Source organism: Calypte anna, chromosome 6 (assembly GCF_003957555.1).
Source record: "Calypte anna isolate BGI_N300 chromosome 6, bCalAnn1_v1.p, whole genome shotgun sequence".
NCBI classification, from domain to species: Eukaryota; Metazoa; Chordata; class Aves; order Apodiformes; family Trochilidae; genus Calypte; species Calypte anna.
Window position 1 is genome coordinate 22,995,322 of NC_044252.1, and position 19,852 is coordinate 23,015,173.

Consider the following 19,852-nt stretch of genomic DNA (forward strand, 5'->3'; position numbering starts at 1 on the left):
TGAGAACATCCAATGCTGCCTTTTATGTAGCATCTGGATGTTGCTCAGGCCTTGAGACACTCAGGGGCATGGAGGCCAGGGACACACAGTGCACATGGAGGAGAAGTGTGACACCTTTGGGCCAATATTCTGGTTTCCCAAACAGGGCTCCGAAAAGTGTGGAAGTGGGACACCTGAGGGCAGAGTGGTTCAGAGTGCTTCACACTGCAGTTTGCATGTGCAGTGTGTCCATCTTGGCTCACTAAAGGTTTCAGAAGTTCCATCCCATGTGCTTGTGGCTCAGGGATCAAGTAGTACATTATCAGTTTTGCTGCTCTCTTGAAAGGCCTCATGGTGTTAGGGACAGGCTTTGTTCAGACACGGTACTGAATGCAATGGTTTTTCTGTTGTTGGGCATGAAATGAAAACTGAAGTTCAGTCAACCTATAAAACCATAAGACTGAGCAGGTGCCTCTACTCATCCTGTTGGCCTTGGCCTGAGATGGGTTTGACCTCTTCTCACGTAGCAATGCCAAACTGTCAACAGCAAATAAGATTTCCTCCAGCATCCTTCTGGGGGGGTCAGGCAGAACCCTGTGGCTCTGCAACTCCACCCAGCAGATGCTCTGGACATATGTGTGTTGTTACCAGAGCTTGTTTGAAAGCTTTGGGCAGTTTTGGAGACTCAATTACTGCATTTTAAAGGACTCAATATCCTACAGAGAGGTGCAGCAATTATTAGAATCACAGCCAAGTTATCCAGTAAAATTAGAGCATGGAGATATTAAATCAAATTGATTAGTGTGTGTGCCTTTGTGCTGCATGAATTGGTTTTGGTGAGCGAAGCAAAATGTTTAAGCTACAAAATTCATGTCTGGATGCAAAGTTGGCATCTATTGAATGTATAGTCACTGGTAGTATCTTCTCCTTCGCATATGTGCACCCCAAAAAATTTCAAAGAGGTGCTGAAAAAAAGCAAGACTGGGAAAATCCAGAAAAATAATTTCTGATATTTTTCTATGGATCCTTTGACTATATATTGTCTTCTATGATTGATTATATCCCTCCAAATGTGTCTTGTTTCAGAAATCACTGTGACTTCACATAGATTTTAGAGAAGCTGGAAAAGGGATGAATGGAAGTTTCTATGCTAGATGCTTGCTTTTAGTCAGTTTACCTACTTGTAATAAAAGAGATATAGCAGAAACAGAGAGACAACTAAGAGATGAGCAATGGAGAGATCCAGCAACCCGAAAAGTTTCTGATAAAAGAGAGGCTGGGATGGTTTGCTTTGACCATCTGTTGGTGGTCTTATCCCTATGGATCAGTGCGACTCACCTGGGGAGGTGGAGTGGAGCAAGGTTAAGTCAGCCACTTTTGCTGCCTCTGGTTCATAATCATTAGTGAAGGTGAATAGCATCATGTTTGCACTGATAAAGGAAATGCTTCTTTACAAAATATTATTAAGCCCAAGGAACTCACCAGCATGGTTTCTCTAAAGCTGAGGGCTTAGCAGGGTTCCAGAGCGGTGGCAATAGAGGACTTACCTGGTTTGGAAAAAAGCTATTGGTACTGGAAAGGACACAGCTGCCTGGTTTTGGTACATAAAACAGCCACTAATTAAACAGATCTTAGGAGGTAACCTCAGAAGGTTTTCTCTGCAGGGCTGTTGCAGCTTGTTTTGTCTTCTGACCACCCAGGATACACTGTGCTGGGTATGGATCATGGATGAAGGATGAGGATCATGGGAGCTGCTTCATCCTGACCTTCTGTCTGTCAAGCTACTCCTTCCATGCAGTCTGTTCCTCCTGAGGGTTTCCCTCTACCCCACCTGCCTGCTCAGATGAGCCTCTGTTTTTCGTGGTATTCTTGCACCTGAGTTGGTGCAAGTCCAGGCACAAATCCAGGCTGGGGGAGGGGGGCAAATGGATAGAGGCAAAGGACTTGGGGGTGGCAGCAGGTGTGAGGTTTGGCATGAGCCACCAGTATGTGCTCACAGCCCAGAAGGCCAACAGCATCCTGGGCTGCATCCAAAGAAGCATGGCCAGCAGGGAAGGCTTCGGAGGGACCTTACAGTACCTGGAAGGGACTTACAGGAAAGCTGAGAAGGGACTTTTCACCAGAGAGGGTAGTGATGGGACAAGGAATAATGGTTTTAAACTGAAAGAGGATAGATTTAGGTTAGATTAGAGAGAAATTCTTTGCCATGAGGGTAGTAAGGTACTAGAATATGTTACCTAAGGAGACTGTTGGTGCCCCATCCCTGGAGTGTTTAAGGCCAGGTTGGATGAGGCCTTGTGCAGCATGGTCTAGTGGGAGGTGCAGGGGGGTTGGATCTTGATGTTCCTTAAGATCCCTTCCAACTCTAACCATTATCCTCCATTTCTCCTCCTCTATGTGTGAGAAACAGAAAGAAGATGACTTGCATTCCACATAGTTTTTAGCATCAAATAACTCTTAATTGATTCATCTCTCCTATAATGCATTAATGAAAGTTTTTAAAGTTCTGTTTGCCTGGCTTCTCTGCTCTGTGCCAAAGGGATACCATTTTTGCTGAAAATGGAGGGAAAAACCAACAAGGAGATCAGAGGAGAAGGGCTGAAGTGACTGATGCTGGAGTTAAAATGTTCTCTCAGGATACAGGATTTTAAATTCTGTTGGTAGTTATGCAGGGTCACCCTGATGATGTGACATTACAATTTCATGTAGCTATAATCTAAAACTGCCCCAAATACTGGGAGTAAGAGGGTCCAGGCTTTATATTACAAAGACAAGAACTGAATTAGAGATGTAAGCAATATGTTATAGTAGCTATATAAAGACATAACTTTCAGCAATTAATTTGCATGAAGTATATAATTAGTTTTTATAATTTACGTGTTTGAGGAATAGAGTTGTCAACCATACTATTTAGTCATGCATCTTTACAGCACAAACTGGCACATTGCTAAGGTCATATTTGCTTTTGTTGCATCTCTGAGTCTATAATGAAATAATTCTTTATTCTGTTGATACTCTGTTTCCAAATCTATGAGTATTTCCTCCCAAACATATGTGCATAATGTAGTGTGTATGTGCACACAAGGAAAAGGAGGCAGATGACTTGTGTTCAGTATAATGATTGTTTTGTGCTTGAACTGCTGCAGGCTCTCTGTTGAAAAGAATCTCACGCATCCATTCATTCATGAACAAAGCTGCTGTCGTGACTGTGTTGATCATGCATTGACTCTTTGTGTAGGCCCTTGCATAGAGAAAGATGTAATCTCTCTGTCTCACTCTTTGCTTTCCTCATCGGAATCACAGCATGCTGGTCAGTGCCTTCATGACAAGTGGGATCCTGTCTGAGGTTCCCATCAGTGGAGAAGAGAGGAGAAAGGATTGTGGTTGGTGGAGGAATCCAGGAGGGCTTTGGCTGAGTGGTGCTTGAGTATAAATTAGCAATTTATGTATCTGGGCTGGCACTTAAGGTTGCCTGGACATGTGGAAGCAAGGGTTGATGGGTTGCTCTTGCAAAGGAGTGAGAGAAATGGTCAAGTTGTGTGGCAGTCCTCTGGAAGATTTTCCTAAAAGGTGACATGCTTTCATACAGCAACTTCACACGTGCTTAGCTCCAGTTTTGTACCAAATTCTTGCCTTGTCTCCTATTGTGTGGCCTCAAAATGGCCTGTGATTTCAGTGATGAGATGCATTCTCCATGTTGTGTGCTGTGCTGTTACACTCCAGATGAGAGCCTTCTGCATGCTTGTGGCTGTTCATTGTTCAAGATGCGCTGGAAACCCTTAGTGATTTACTGAGTGGGGATTTGGCTATCTCTTTTTTTGGTCTGTAGTTCCCCTCTGAAGTACCCCTGCTTTTTTTTTTGTTTTGAAAATTTTTATTTAATACTCACAGCACATTTTAAATGCTTTTTTCCCCCTATTCTGCTTTCAGATTCCATAGGTGGGTCGTTTTCAACTTCCTCCCATCGATGCCACCACAAGCAGAAGCACTGTCTCCCTATCCCACAGTGTGGAGCTCTGTCCATCAGCCCTCTGCTTTTCCATCCCCACACAAAGGGATCCCAGATCATCATGGACACAACACAGAAGGCAGTGAAGCGCCAGGCTAGCTTCTGCAATGCCATTACCTTCAGCAACAGGCCCATTGTCATTTATGAACAAGTCAGGCTTAAGGTGAGTAAATGATACCTTCCCTTCTTGACATGGGAGGTGCTAGGAATGAATGGTGGGGTGTACTGGGCTTTGGCACTTGCACCAGATCTCTAGCTCTTCCTTTGAAAGCATAGTAGTCAGGCCATGTCCTTAAAGATCTCTGTTGGTACATCTGCTTTTGTCATTGTAGTTCTTGGAGCTATCGGTTGAGGCTTATTTAAAAACTGGGAAGAAAGGGGAAATCCATACTCCAAAAGAGCTTATCTGGATGTTTGACAAGGAACAACAGACTAAGTTGAGATTGATTGGACAATAGCAAGAAAAAGGGGGCTGTATTGTTCAGCCTGAAAGGCAGCAGGCTCAATATCTCTCTAGTCAATGTGTCCTGTAGGCTCCCTCTGCAAGAGGGAGGGTGTGGGGTTAGTTACTAAGTTCTGTTCCCAACCAAGCCTTTTTCTTCCTGTAAACAAGGCAGCAATGTGGGCTGGTCTCAGGGAGGTGGGAGTCAGCCTCTCCACCGATGACAGGTAGGAGGTAAAAAGGCAAACAAAAAGAACCTGAAAATGGAGGTGCTTGCCTGTGTGCTTGGCAGGGAAGATAAAACGGTTTTGCTGAAAGGATGAAAGCTCTAAGAAAAGGATCTTTCTGGTGGTTGAATCAGTCACCTGATAGTGCTAAGGTCAGAGGAGAAAACATTGCAGGCATCACATTTTTCTCACTAGCAGCGGCCAATTTAACTTCCTTTGTGTCTGTGGTAGCCAAGAGGATGGAGTTGGTGCCCCTTGTGCTACTGCTGTCTTGGGAAGTTCAGCATGTCTCCAAGTGCACCAGACACTGCTTTCTGATTAAGAAATCCATCTGTCCAAGTAGGTATTGAAGCACTTTTTAGGGTCTCAGAACCTTGAAGGAGAAAATCCTTCCTGCAGTCTTATGTTTCCTGTGGAGCTCCTACTGCTTCTGTTCAGGCTATAAACCTGACAGCTCCATCACCATGCCTAATGGGATTTTTAGCATGCTGGCCAGCAGTTTGGACAAACAACTGCAAGAAATTATTTGGGAGGAGATGAAAGCAGCATTTTTTTTTAAAACACCATCAAAGATTTGATTTGGTTTAGATTTAATTGGATTTAGGCAAATGTTTTGGGTTATTTATTCGTCATTCTGAAACAATGTAGCTATGTCAGGAAATTCACACTTGTTAATCACTTTGTATTTAGGGTTTTAGCTCGCATAACATATGTGAAGGATAGGCATGCAAATCTCCCATCTCTACACAAGGGATTTATGAGCAGAACTCCTGCTGAGTCTACTGAGAAGGTCTCATGGGAGTCATCAACAGGCTTCAGCACTCTAGGGATGGATGGAAATGTGAAAACATCTTTGCTTTTCTGAAAAGTCCATCCTGTGATTGCCTTGTAATTGCGTGTGCCTGTAGCAAATGGCATTTTAAGCATTATCAGGTACATGCTAACCATGAACTTCATTGTTCAGGTTGTATAAATTCTAAACTCCCCTTGAAAAACTAAATAAAGAAGTCAGGAGATACCATTCTATTTCTTAGGTGTTGTATCTTGGGTTTTATTCTGAGATTTGTTTGCAGCTTTGGGGATGCCATCAGGCAGACAGCTGTGTGTGGTTTGGGAAATTTCCTGTTTCTTTGCCTCCAAGTTACATGTCCCATCATGGTTTCCTCTGTGTTACTCAGGGCACTGCTAAGGAGTGAGGTGAGGTTGTCAAAAGTGGCACAAAAGCAGGAGCAGCCTGTGGAAGCAGCCATGGCTTAGCTGTTTGGATGCAGATTGTATCTTCTTCTCCTTTCTGGTACCCAGTGGACCTCCCAAGCTTTTCTGCTAGCAGTGACTGCTGAAGAGGGAATTTGATCCATCATTAACCATTGCCTTTTTTAGCACAATTGTCTACCCTTCGTCCAGCTATGTCTAATTCTTGGCAGGCTTTATGTTAGATTTTAATTTGGATATTAGTTTGCCTGTGGTCAGACTGTATTGAGAACTGTTTATAGGTGCTGATTAATACATGGAACATGTGCAGCCTTGATTACCATATGACTATTTACTTCATGTGGCCTGTGATTGCTGTGAAGTATTGGCAAGAAACTGTGAAAGACTAAATTGTACAAATAACAATGAGACTGTATTTATCTCAAACCCAAAAGCTTTTAAGGCTTGCAGTAAATTTGCTGCAATAAATAATCCAGGCTGCTTCTTGGAGTGTGCTTATATTCCCTGTTTTGGCACATGCATGGCCTGTCCACACCTCTTCCACTGCAGATATGCATGAACCCATCCCATCCTGGCCAGGCACATAAAATAGCAAATCTTCCATTTCAGTGTCCATCCCTCAAGCAGAAGCTTCCCGTGGTTCTTGAGATTGAGGTCAGTGCTCAAGTGTTTCATGTAAACACTTCAGGTGCGGGGCTGGACTGAGTAGGGATAAAGAGCAACATTCACGTAAATGAGGACCTGTCTCTTGATAACTTCTTTTCTGAAGGTCATAATTATTTTCTCAGATGTTTTAATTATGAAACAGAGTCTGTAGGGTTTGAACAATGTCTTTGTTGTGAGACTGTTGTGTCCCCAAGGGCACATGCTCCAGATTTGCCTTGGACTGGAACATGTGAAAGAAGAATGCAGTATTTGCAAAGGTGATTAGAAGAGAACTCAGATGTCCAAAGAAAATGTATTGGAGAATCTTACAGTGAAATTCCTGTTCTTTCAAGCTGCGATACAAGGGGCTGCTGCCAAGCTTTTGAGGACAAAGTCCTGGAATCCTGGACTGTTTAGTCTCTGGCATTGGCACTCACCCCAGGCATGAGCACTTTGGCAGAAGAAGAAATATCAGCAAGGTAGCAAGTTCTATGTGACATCCAGGCAGTGGTACCTATCTATATTTCTGCCCTTGTCCTAAAGCCGAGAGTGAAATTGATCGAGGCTTCCAAGGCTTTGATGCAAGAGGACTATCTCAAGTGCTGTCATGTTTGCAGCAGATTTAGTGCATGAACACAAACATCAGTTATGTGTCAACTGGTCTGCAGGAACTGTCCTTGGCCCCCACATCAGCACTGAGTCCAGCATCCTTAGGTCTTTCACTCCATAGTCTGAATGCTGGAGAGGCTAATCCCTTTGAAAGGAGCAGTTCCCTGAAGGTCCATGCTGAAACAACAAAATGAGAGAAAAAAATCTCCAAGGGCATCATCTCTACCTGGGGACTGTACCAACCCTGGAAGATTCCCTCCTTCCATGGAAAGACAGGGACTTTTTAAGTGGTGCTTTGGATGTGCAGCATGTGTTTAGGACCTGCTGCCTGCTCCCCTCAGCTCCCTTCAGTCCAGGACTCAGTTTGGGTGAGAAGCCAATGACTGGCACAGTCATCTGTGACCCTTTGTCCTGCTGTCTCCCAAGTGCAGGAGGGTGAATATGACACATGCACCATCCCAAAAATCTATAATAGATTTTCCTGACTCCAGAAACACTGAGTAACCACGTATTGACAGGTGAAGTGTAGATGTGCACAATATATCTTGAAAAACACCACTTACAGCTGGAATAAACGGGTTTTCCCTGATCACAAGACGTCTATCGTTGCATCCTAACTGTGTATTTAATATAGCTAAATACTTTAAATAATGCTATCCTGCATACGAGTTCTCTGCTGCAAGGCCATGATTTCATTCAATATGACAAACTACTTGGCTGGCAAACCTAGAAAACCCTATGGTGGTGACTGTGATTCTGGAGCCAGTGCATTTCCCTCAGGTCATGAGAGACTCCATCATCCAGACACCATGTGAGAAGAGCTCTGCTGCTGCAGGTGCTGAGATAAAAGCTCTTATGGTCATTTTTTGGCACATTTTGTGAGAGGATGATTCTTAGGCCAAAAGAAATTATCGTAGAAATAGAAGTGAATCATGATGCAGCTGTAATTACATTTCACCTTTCTGGATTAATGTAATTTGATTGATTTAATTTTTTTAATATGTGCATTGCATCCTAAGTGTGCAACGTGGCTGCTTGCAGCTGAGAAAGCTACAGCAGTGTTCAGTGGGTAAAATGGTTATCTAACTCTAGTGGGCTCATCTGCACTGCACCATCAGTGCTCGATGGCATAGAGCCTGTAGTGTATAAGTAGATGTTGAAGCACCAAACACTGTTAACTGCTGCTGTTACCTTTGCAGATCACTAAAAAGCAGTGTTGCTGGAGTGGGGCTCTTCGACTCGGGTTTTCTTCCAAGGATCCATCGAGGATTAACCCTGACACTCTGCCGAAGTATGCATGCCCTGACTTGGTTTCCCAAAGCGGTTTTTGGGCCAAGGCTCTGCCAGAAGAGTTTGCGAATGAGGGGAACATCATAGCCTTCTGGGTGGACAAGAAGGGACGGGTTTTCTATCGGGTGAACGACTCCGCTGCGATGCTGTTCTTCAGTGGGGTGAGGACAGCAGAGCCCCTCTGGGCTTTGATCGATGTCTATGGACTCACCCGTGGAGTGCAGCTCTTAGGTGAGTACCTGGGTCCAGATGCACAGGGGTGGTGCTGAGCCCTTCCCAGCAAAAGGACAACCTGATGCTGCCTGTCCCCTGTGCTGTGCTGGGACAGGCATGGGGAAGCTGCCTGGGAAGCTGCTCTGTTCCTGCCCAGAGCATTGCACAACCTCAGCCTGGATCAGCAGGAGTGTGAAACTTAGCATGTAATGGCAGTGTAAGTGGGAGGTGGGAAAGAACCACTGCAGTATGGCACTAGAATCCATCTGTAAATAAGTTGTTTTCTGCTCAGAGGTGTTGCTCTTTCAGAAGATAGTCTGGAGTGTGGCATATACCTTGTAAAACTTTATTTTTATCTCATTGTTGTTTTCCCCCTGCTCAAGTTGGGAAATGGGTTTTGCATGTTATGGATGAAACACTTCCTGGATGGCACTGTTGGGATTTTCTGGCTGATTTAGTGGGCAGATATGAAATATAGTTATCTTTCAAACTACCTGGGAGAAGCTGTGGATGCTTTTGCCAGGATGTTGCTTTCACAAAGGAGTTTGATTCGCCCTCCAGAGCCTGAAGGTTGTCTAAATAGGTGCTTGAGTGCCTGTGTCTTCTGCCTATCATAGTTGAAACAAATATAGTCTGGTATTCTCGAGGACTTAGTCTAGCCCAAAATGTGCAGCCTGTCAGGGTTTGGGCTATTTGAGTTTCTATGTCATAGAAGAACTGAAATGAGTCTTCAAGAACTCTAAGGGACAGCTGGGTTGCTGGAGGACCAGAGGTGTCAGAATGCAGCCTTAGAGTAGGCTTTTTCACCGGGGCATTGTAGAATACAGTAGGCATTGTCACTGGGGGACAAATCACTGTTCTTCTCTACATAACAGTAGTTTCATGAGTCTTGTTTTCACTATGGAAAAGGTTAGATGGTACCTGTTGACTTTCATGAGTTCCTTCTGTAGATGAGATGATCTTGACTGAGATTCTGTCTTTTTCCTCTCATGCAAAAATTGCATCTTTAGGCCGTATGTAGAAAAATGTAATGAAGCCTCTTTCTGACAGTTCTGCCTCCTTTTGCACTTCTTGCTGTATTAAAAAAATATGGTGGCAGGACTGTCTGGAGAAACCTACACAGCAGGAAAGAGGAATGTGGGTTCAGGAGGTGAAGAAATGGGACTGACCTCTTCTTACTGCAAGAACTACCAGCCCAAGATTGCACAAGGCAGAGGGATTAAAGAATTTCTCAGCAGCTTTTTGCTTTCTTATAGAAGCAGAAAGATTTATCTTTTGTTGTGAATCAGCTTGAATCAGAGCTACTAGGCAACTGTTTGTAGGCCAAAGTGGTGATATTTGAATTGGGATCTGGAATTTGGGCAAACGTCATGCCAAGGCTTCAGTTAAGCAGAGCTTACAAGGGACTCCAAGTCCTCTGGCTGTTCTTGTGAGATTTGGCACCTCGAGATTTCTCCACCTGATTAATGAGGGCCCATAACTCTGGATTATGTGTTCATTTTCAAAACACCCAAAAATCATTTCCTGCCCGTCATCCACCCATGCATTGTCATAGCATCATCTACATCTCTGTCACAGTGACTCTTGCCAGCCACGGACTTGCCTCTAGTCTAGCAGGCTCCAGACTCTCTGGTGGGTATACAGTCCCTGAATGAAGCAGGCGGCTTCTGAGTTTACGCAGTTGGTGTGGAGGTCGGATACGTGTTTATAGCTTGTTCCAGCAGCCTTCAGCAGGGTTTAAGCCTAGCAACAGTGCCGAAACATCTTCAGCTTGAGTCTTCTCTATCACCATTCATTATTACACAGCATTAGAAGTCAGAGCAGGGAAACTGTCAGCTGTGTTGCCTCTGGATCCTATACCCACTGCCAGGCTCTGAATGCCTGTTTCAGTGTAGTGGACCACACATACAGTACAGGACAACTTGCCAAAAACTGCCGGGACTTGACAAATGAATTTCGTAGCTTAGCTACAAACATATGGTTGACTTCAGCTTGGTATGGCATGCAGGGCATCTGTTGGAGGCTGGGGATGCTGGAGTGGCATGTTGAACATAAGAGCCTAGCATTTCAGATTCCAGTTCAGTGATTTATTCCCCCTCCAGCTCAAACATATTCCCTGTTATTGAGCCATGCTATTTTCCCACTGACTGTTGAGTTACAGGGTCATACTGCACCTCTGCACTGCCTCCATCTGCTTTTGTGTGTATTTCACCAAGAATCTCACCAAAAGCTTTACAGTTCCTGGTGAATGTCTTTGTGTTTATTGCAGAATTATTCCCTACCCACTCTCAGAAATGTAATTTCACTTCTAAAATCAGACTGGCCCAAAGAAAAGATATGCATCAGCAAGTCTTGTGTCACTGCAAGATTCCAGCTCTGCACAGTGTGCATTTGTGCCCCTCAGATTCACAAGTTGCAAAACTTCACATTTTTGTTTTGCTCATTTGCACTAGAACAGCAATTCTGGTAAAAATCAGGGGCCCAGTAAAGCAGGGCAACAACCCAGTCTGATGACACTCTGTCCATCTTACAGATTTAATAAGAAGAGGCTTGTACAAAAGGGAGCCTAAATCCTGGGAGGGTTAAATGATTTGCCAGAGGTCATGCAGCAGTGTCACCTGATGCAAGGATCCCATCAGCTTTGCTGCCCAGCTTGGTTCTGCCTCCCTCTCTATCAGCATCACAGGTATTGCACAACATTTTGGCATCACTAAATTGTGCCTGTGGATGAAACAGCTGCTTTGTACGTTACTTTTCATTTCCTGCTGCTTATGGCTTTACCTATACCATCAGCCTTACTGATAATTACCCACACGCCATTCTTGCTGTCAATGCACAGGTTTATGTGGCTGCTGCAGATGTTTTGAGATCCAGCTGTCCTTGCTGTATGTTCAGAAGTAGAGCCCTTTAAGCATCTTCTTTGCCTGCTTGATTTTGTTCTGAAACAGGTAAGAAGGGACTGCATGGTCCCCTGCATCTCAGCTGAGGGGAGGTCAGGAGTGGAGTTTAGACCACATCTTGCCTGTTGCCGCTGGAATTACTCAAAATGAGAGACTGGCTTGAATTCCACCTTGAAGGTGGCTTCAGCAATGAGGTTGACAGTGCTTACAGGCTGGGTTGCAGGTGCAAGCCTGCTCCTTGCTCTCCTCACATCTGCCCACGTTACAGAGGTCACCTCGGAACCTGGTCTCCTCTGACCATGAGGTCTCAGCTGATTTCCTGCCACGAAGCAAAGGCCTGTGTAGGGCAGGTTGTTGCAGTCAAGTGCATGTATGTCCTCTGTTTTTAGGGCATGAGTTTCAGGGTAGATGCAGGCTTATGTGACCTGCAAACATGTCCTTATTCAGTGACTCTCCTGCTGACATGCTCAACTTGCAAGCAGGATGGTTTGCAGCTCTGCTTCCCTTTTTGGGCAGCTAGTTTTGCACAAGTGCACTCTTACATTCCAGGATAATTTAAACTATTATTTACTAGAAATGTGTCTTAGCCTTATGTTACCACTTTAGCATACACACATGCTCATTCACACTTCAAAAAGAGTCCAAGAGGACTGGAATACAAGCAGTCTGCTGTCTCACTGGTATAATAAAGCATTAAAAAAAAAAAAAAAAGGAAAGAAGCAGCTGTTTAAATCCTGGGGTCTTTAGAGTCCTGGAAGAAGGATGGCAGCTCCTGGGGACCAAATGATCTCTGACGTCAGCCTGCTTCTTTCAAGCACTTGCCTAGTGAGCCTGGAATGGAGTAAGAAATGTTCGTGTAGACTTCTTGTGGATTCATTTCAGGACAGCAAGGGTGGCAGCTTCTCAGTGATGTGTACATTACAGAATAAGGTGCATTTTCGTCATTGTCCTGTACCTCTTGATGGGAAATTCCAGGCTTACCTGTTGTATGGTGCTGTTTTGAAAACTATCTTATTTTTTGTTTTGGCAGTGACACTGTAGCACAGAATTGCAGAATTGTGAAGATGGGAAAGAACCTATGAAGGTCATCTAGTCCTACCAGCTAGTGTCTTTGTATTCAAAGCACAGTGCATATGCTCTAAAAGTATGGAAAAATGTGACTGCAAAGAAATTAGGATTTCAGCATACCCCTGTACCCCCCATCCTGCCCCCTTTATTTTTAGTGGGGTAACATGAGGAATAATCTGTTCATTTGCCTTAGTCCCACTCATTACTAGTATGATTAGCAACTAAATCCCCTTACTGTTTATTACTCTGTTCATGGACTTCTCCCATCTATCTGTTCTTTAATTCATGCACTATTTCAAAGTCATCTTTTTCTTATACCAGCACAGACTTGGAAAACCAAGGATAATTTTATTTAGACTGGCACACTGAGAGGCACCTGTTGAAAGCAAAGCTTCACCCCCTCTTATAAATATAAAATATAGGAAAAGCTATTAAGACCATTTAAACTGGGAAAATTTTAAATGCATATGCCTGAAATGTGCATGTATTAGGTTCACCTGAAGTAGGAACAGTATAAATGGATACTTGAGTCATAAGTACATATACAGATCCTAGTAATTAACAATCAGTGCTGTATATTATATTAGATACTTGGGAGATATTTTCTTTCTTCAGATCTCCTTCCTAGCTTCTTACTGCTTCATGTTTGCAAAGTATCAAAAGTCAAAATGTGAACTGATCATGAATGCAAATGTACCCATTTCAGAACTCAAGCTAGTGTATATTTGACAAACTTCACATTTTATAGGGAAAGATGGAAATGTGTTGTTCCTTCTTCACCCCTGTCAGTTCTTAGGTAAATTGAATCTCTAGCTCTGGGGCACCTTCAGAAGAAACATTAAATAAGGCTCAAATGAGGTGAATTTATGGGCAAATTTCAGTCGTGAGTGGTATGACTGATGATAAATCTAGTTTATCGCATGCATCTGCAGTTTTACCATGTGGTTATTACTATTTTATTTTCCAAGACCAAAACTTATTCTCCATTGCCAGCAGGAATCCATTTCTGTTGCTATTCTGACACATACAAATAAGCAGACAGATCTGCCTACAGTGCTTCGCACTCAAGAAAATTGGATAATCAAATATGACTGCAGTGTATTTTTATAGTGTACTGTTGAAAGTGGAAGCTATAAACTATTTACCCTCTCTTTGGAAGTCTGTGACTAACCATCTGATGGAAAAAATTAATATGTGCTTAAACAGCGTCCTGCTTGATGAAGGCAAGATGTACACGACCTGCAAACAGTCAGTTGTCATTGTTTTTCCTCATCTCCTAAGGGGGGAAGAATTGAAATTGCTCATAAAGTTTTATTGTCTGTAGTTGGTGTCTCTATGGCAGCTTCAGGATGCTCAATTAACATGGCTAAAAATGTGAAAAAAGTTTAGTAAATAACTCATCTTTTGCCATTCTAATTAATTCCTGCTTTACCTTAGCACCTCTGGAGAGATGTATTTTTCTAGTTGTGATAGGTACCCGAAAGTTAGCCCCCAGCTCAAAGGCAGCTCCTTGGGCTTGAAGGTCTGCCTGTCCTCCAGGTCTGTTTTGCTTATGAAGCTGAGGCTGCTGGACACAGAACTTTCAGGCAAGCCGTGAACGCAGTGGGTTTTTTTCCTTCTCTTTGTGTATGTGAACAGTGGAGACTTTGTGCCCATGATCCCAGGCTGGCTGGCTGGGGAAGGCAGCATCTCCCCTGCCCTCCCGCTGCCTGCGCTAGCAGAGACCAGGGCTCTGCCTCCACAGCTGAATGGCAAATGCCAACTTAAATAAAGTCTTTGAGGGATCAGCATTTCAGGCTTAACTGGGTCTTAATGATGTGTTATATTATGGAACTGCACAGAGGCTGTGTGCCAAACATATATTCTATCAGCCTTGCTTCTTGGTGTGCCTGTTGCTTTCACCTGAAGCAAATTTGCCTTAGCCAAGGTGCTCATGGAGCTAAGGCATTGCTACAGGTGAACAGAAAGGCACAAAATCTGGCACGTAACATGCTATTGGGCACATTATATCCACAAAGTATCCCCATTAGGATCATGAGAACCTGCAAGCAAACATGGATAGGAATAAATTTAAGTATTAGTCTGGCTATTATTGCCCAGACTGAGAAATATGAATAATGCAACAAGGCAGAAAGACCAGTGAAAAAATGAATTTTGTGCTTTATGAAGTTCCTTAAGTTCTGGTAAGCTGAAATATTGTTCCTAATACAGGCAAGCAAGGCTATATTATATGTAATATTTTCCATGTTACTGATAAAAGCCCAAGGAAATATGAAAACTGGCAATTGTAAGTGGATTGCGTTATGGGTATGCGTACACTATAGTTCAGATGCAGACACTTCAAAGGCAGGCCTCTGTGTTAAAAAAAATCATGTCTTCACATTAAGTATCTGTTGTGATGGTTGATTTGGATATTGCTCTAAGAAGGTAAATATTGCTGGTTTAAGCTAAGAAGCTTATCTTGCCTGGGCTAAGTGTTGTTATTTTTCAGCAGAAGTGCGGAACTTTTAGTTTGGACAAAATTAAGAGGGCTTTGACCTTCTTTTATTTTACTAAAGGTATAAACTACTGGAATAATTGAATTTATTACACAGCTACAGTCAGTTTGCAGAAGCTTCTAGTATAGACAGCTCCTTTGAGAATAATAACACACCACTAATGGAACAATGTATTTCTTTGAGAAACAGTTCAGAGAGTTCCTAATGTTAGCAAAGATTGTGGTGTTTTGATTTAAACTATTAGGATAAGGTATCCATATTGGGTTTTTAATACATTCTCTTAATAAGTAAGTTGATACTTAATGCCACATATGTTCCTTAGTTTGTGTAATGTGTTTCCTATTATAATTCTGTAAGCAGTAAGTGTCTTAAAAAGGTGTAGAGAATATGTTGGTACAGGGAATTAATCTTTGCAACTTCCTTAATACTTGTCTCCAAAATATCCAGCAAAATAGTTTAAAATGTACAAACCTTGGGCTGCAATCCTGAAAGCTAGTTCCTCTCCATTCATAAATAATTTACTCTTTTTTATTATTATTATTTCTATTGTTAATAATTATAAATAAGTATTATAATTTATGTTAATAACATTGATTACAATATATTATTATAATATTATTATTAAATTATTATGCTCTTTAGCTTGATAAAAATAGTACATTTACTCTAGTGTAGGACACTTGGTGCTGGAGATAAGTTTTGGATATAAACTGAGTAGATCATCTGGCAAAAGTATAACCAGTTAGTGTGGTAATCATGTGATTCCAGCTGTTCCAGCTGTGGAGGCCTTTTTCTCTAAGCCTTTATGGCAGATCATGGGTAAACAATGTTTATATGATCAAACTAAATATGGTGTGTCCCTGCTGGTGTGAGATAGCACTTTGTCATTTCCTCATCTAATTGGTATCACAGCTGCTGAACATGCAATTTACTGTACAGAGGAGATGATTTTGTTATCCCTGTAGGTGTCCGGATTATTAAAAAAGTTTGACACCTTTAATAAAATTAAACGGACTTTTCCATCCGTATTGGAAGCAGAGCTAAAAATGAGATTGCATTGTACTATGGGGTCTCCATTTTTTTCTCCAAGCAATATAAGAACTGTTGGTTTTGGGCTATGTCTAGAAATCCTTACCTATAGGTCTACCCTTTCCTATAGCTCTACCCTGCTCTCAGTTTTACCAGCCTAATCTTGGAGTCTTCTGTGAAATCACTCTGGTTTTACACTGCTAGCAGAATTTAGCTCCAGGTTTCATCCCTTCTCTTTGTCCAAACACTGAGTGGAAGAAGCTCCTGCTAGACCTTACGTAGCTTTTCTTGAGGAAAACAAAGCATTTTTACTGAGAGAACCTGTGCAGACCAGAACCTCTCGTTCCACGTACCTTGGCAGGAAAAATGAGTCTCTTGAGGTCTGTGTTACTGTTCATAAGTGGCTGAAAGATAGCAAAAATTTAAAACTGAAAGAGCGTAGATTTACATTAGATCTTTGGAAGAAATTCTTTTCTGTGAGGATGGTGAAATACCAGAACAGGTTGTACAGAAAAGTTGTGGATGCCTCATCACTGGAGGTGTTCAAAGCCAGGTTGTATGGGTCTTACTTAGAACAACCTCATCTAGTGGAAGGTGTTCCTGCCCATGGCGGAGGGGTTGGAACTAGATGATCTTTAAGGCCCCTTTCCACCCAAGCCATTCTATGATTCTATGAAAAATTCAAGTGGTATCATCTCCTTGTGCAGACTCAGATGATCTTTGATAGTGTGTCAGGTCTGCACTCACCAAAAGCTGATCTCCCAGCACTGATGGACGGATGCAGCAATACCCAGCCTAGCCATGTATGTGGTGCCATCTGCCACAGCATAAGCTCTCACCAAATTATGCCATCAATATAACTGTGGCTAAATGATGGTGTGTTCTTGCATAAAAAAGTTATTGTCCATGTACGATGTTTAAGACTGTGCCTCGTACCTGCTACCATTAACTGACCTTAGCAAGTTTTGCACTAAATCATGGTGCTAATACATGGAGTGACCAATTTGTTCATTTATGCCAAAGGTATTAAGTATCTGGGATTTCACAGGCAGAAAGTCTCTTTGGTCATCAGATGTATATGACCTCTACTGAGGTATATGAAATGCAACTCATGATTGTGTACCTATACAAACAGTACAGTGCAACTTTGGGGTTGTCTAGATAAAGGATCTACTGAGTCAAATGAAGACATTTCTTAAAAAGTAAAAATTTTAGTGGTGTTTCCAAGGCAGGCCAATGAGCCTGAGGCATGCATGAAGGAGGGATCCCTGTGCTGCCTAACGTGTGTGTATCTGTGCTCTGCCCTGCAACTGCTTCTCCCCATGCTGGAGGCAAACTTGAGGCTGTGTGGGTCCTTGGTCTTGAACCATTCTTCTTTTTTCCACAGTGTGCTGGTCTTGTTCCTAGTCCTGGCCTTAGCCTGGAACAGGCACACTGGCTCCCTGAAGGTCCACTACAGGGGCCCATCTCTGACAAAGACCAGCATCTCTAGATCTTCCTTGGAAAAAAATTCTGCAGGTGCAGGTGTTACTTTATCCTTCCTTTCATGTTCAGTTGTTCTTAGCTTCTATTTTTCTTCAAGATACGCTGCCTGTGTTGAATCAGCTCCTGATTTTGATTCAGATCATCAGCTCTGCTTATGGTGCAGCTGATCCTGCAAGGTGCTGTGTTCAATGTGATGCTGGGATCCTCTCCCTGCTCAGACATTTAAGGAAGTGTGGATCTTGCAGTCTTTTAGCTTATTGTCTTGGTCACATTTCTGTAATACATTATTCTGACAGCACTGCATGTTTCCCCCATGCTGTGGTATTTGGTGAAAATACCATCCCTTGTGCTGACACGTGCTAGCTAAGTGCTTCTTCCCATTGTCATGAGAATTACAGCAGGGTACTGTTGGTAGAGTTTTGCAACGTTTATAATAAGGATTTCCATGTATATGGGCTAGAACAGTCTGTCCAGTCACTTTGGTTCTCATGAATTAACATAATTTTGTTGTCAAAAGCCTTTACAGAAATCTTTAAAAAAAATTTCCATTCCATCTGCTTCTGTTAGATTTTTAAATTAAACTCGTTTCAGATGGGTAAATTTTTAGTATGTAGCTAGGGATAAAAGATTGATAAATGAGACTGCTGGCCACTGAATCAAATCTTGTGCCACTGGCTATGGCTGGTGTGTTTAAGAAGATTAAAATCTCTTGTGATGCATCTGGCCACTGGTTTGACCCTTCACAGACAGTTAATTGTCTTCAGGAAAAAAATAAAAATGTTTAATTGCTCTATTTTCTTTTAAGAGGATAAAGACCTCTCCAGGGAAAAAGCCTTTAGAATCCAATAATCCTATTCCCATGCTGGTACTATGCCAGTGAATACTGTGCCACTTACATGCAAGGATCTGAAGCTTCCAATATATTTAATGCGCTGTGTTCCTTCTTTCTCTGCACACCAAGTCCATAGGACCCCAGCACCTCTGAGCTGTGTCTTGGACAGGAGACCAATGACAACATGTTTCTCTAGACATTTACATTTCCTCCTCATGCTGCAGTGGTGTTTCCCAAGGTAAAATAATTCAGGGATTCTTTGCCCTCTTTTGTATCTGTAGGCATTAGCCATCACCTTCCTGAGTCTTTTGCAGGCACCAGCAGACTGCTCTGTTATCCCAGCATGGCTTGTATGAAAGCATCTTTTTGTCAAAAGCCCCAGTCCTGTTGATTTCTGCTCCTGTTTGTAAGGCCTGGTTGATTCTTTCAGGATCTGATTCAAGGACTTTGTACACTCAACTATGATCATGTCTGAGGTGAGCCTTCATATTGTCTGCTTTTGTCAAAACACTTTTTATTGCTCCATTCCAATCATGATAAAGTCTGCAGATCTTGACTGTGATGCTGCTCGGCCAGGTGGAAGGAAATTGGCCTCATGCTGAAGGTCAGTGCTAGTAACAGTTGAAAAGAAGACTGAACTGGTGGAGAATTTCACCGCAGAGCTGCAGGGACTGGTAATTTCAGCTCAGCCTAATTGCCTCACTCAGGAGAAATTCATAAGTAATTTGCTCTTAGGCCATAATCACTATTTGACTCTTTGTAGGATAATTTCTGTTGCTTCAGTTTTGGGTGTGAGACCTAAAAGACCAATGCGTAAAAAAAAATAGACACAAGTGCCAAAGAGTTGAAATAACAATTTTAGGGTGAGGCAGAGGGTGCTCTGTGCTAGCAGGGTAAAGGATGAAAGCTGATGGAGGAGAAATTCAAGAGGGAAGTGAAATACCATTTTTGAAGGTATGTAGTTCCCAACTGAGCAGTTTACCCATTCCCATTTGCTCAGAAGACTGCATAGTCTGCAAGACTTCTATTCAACAGGATGGTTAACTACTTACCCGCCTCTTGCCCATATGTAATTGTATCTGGTGTGCCAGAAATCTGGTATATGCTTGAGTAAATCTGCTAATTCACATTCCTAAAGATAGCCCATGTGCTTAAGTGCTTTGCTGGATCTTTTTCTTCGCCATCTGCTTGCTACTGGGTTCTGTGCAGGCCTTGGTAGGTCAAAACTATTGGTCTGTGGTTAATCAGTAATCGATAGCTATGCAGGGATCAGGCTCTGTTTTTAATGTTTTTTCGGAGAAGCAAAGACTCTTTTAGGAGGAGGTGGAGAGTGATGAGCATGTGCAGGGGAGGCTGAAATTCACTGCTGAAGCTGAAGGGGAGGTAGTGAGGGTTCCTCATAGAAATGCTTGCT

General features: G+C 42.6%; 1 protein-coding gene across 1 annotated transcript in view; it reads left to right on the forward strand.

The window, feature by feature from the left end:
* Nucleotides 1–19,852, forward strand: part of NEURL1 (neuralized E3 ubiquitin protein ligase 1) — a 157,846-nt gene that overhangs the window by 91,824 nt on the left and 46,170 nt on the right. Inside the window, exons 2-3 of the mRNA XM_030453345.1 lie at nucleotides 3,910–4,151; nucleotides 8,323–8,644. Of these exons, the coding sequence (XP_030309205.1) occupies nucleotides 3,910–4,151; nucleotides 8,323–8,644 (564 nt within the window). The remainder of the gene's footprint in view (nucleotides 1–3,909; nucleotides 4,152–8,322; nucleotides 8,645–19,852) is intronic.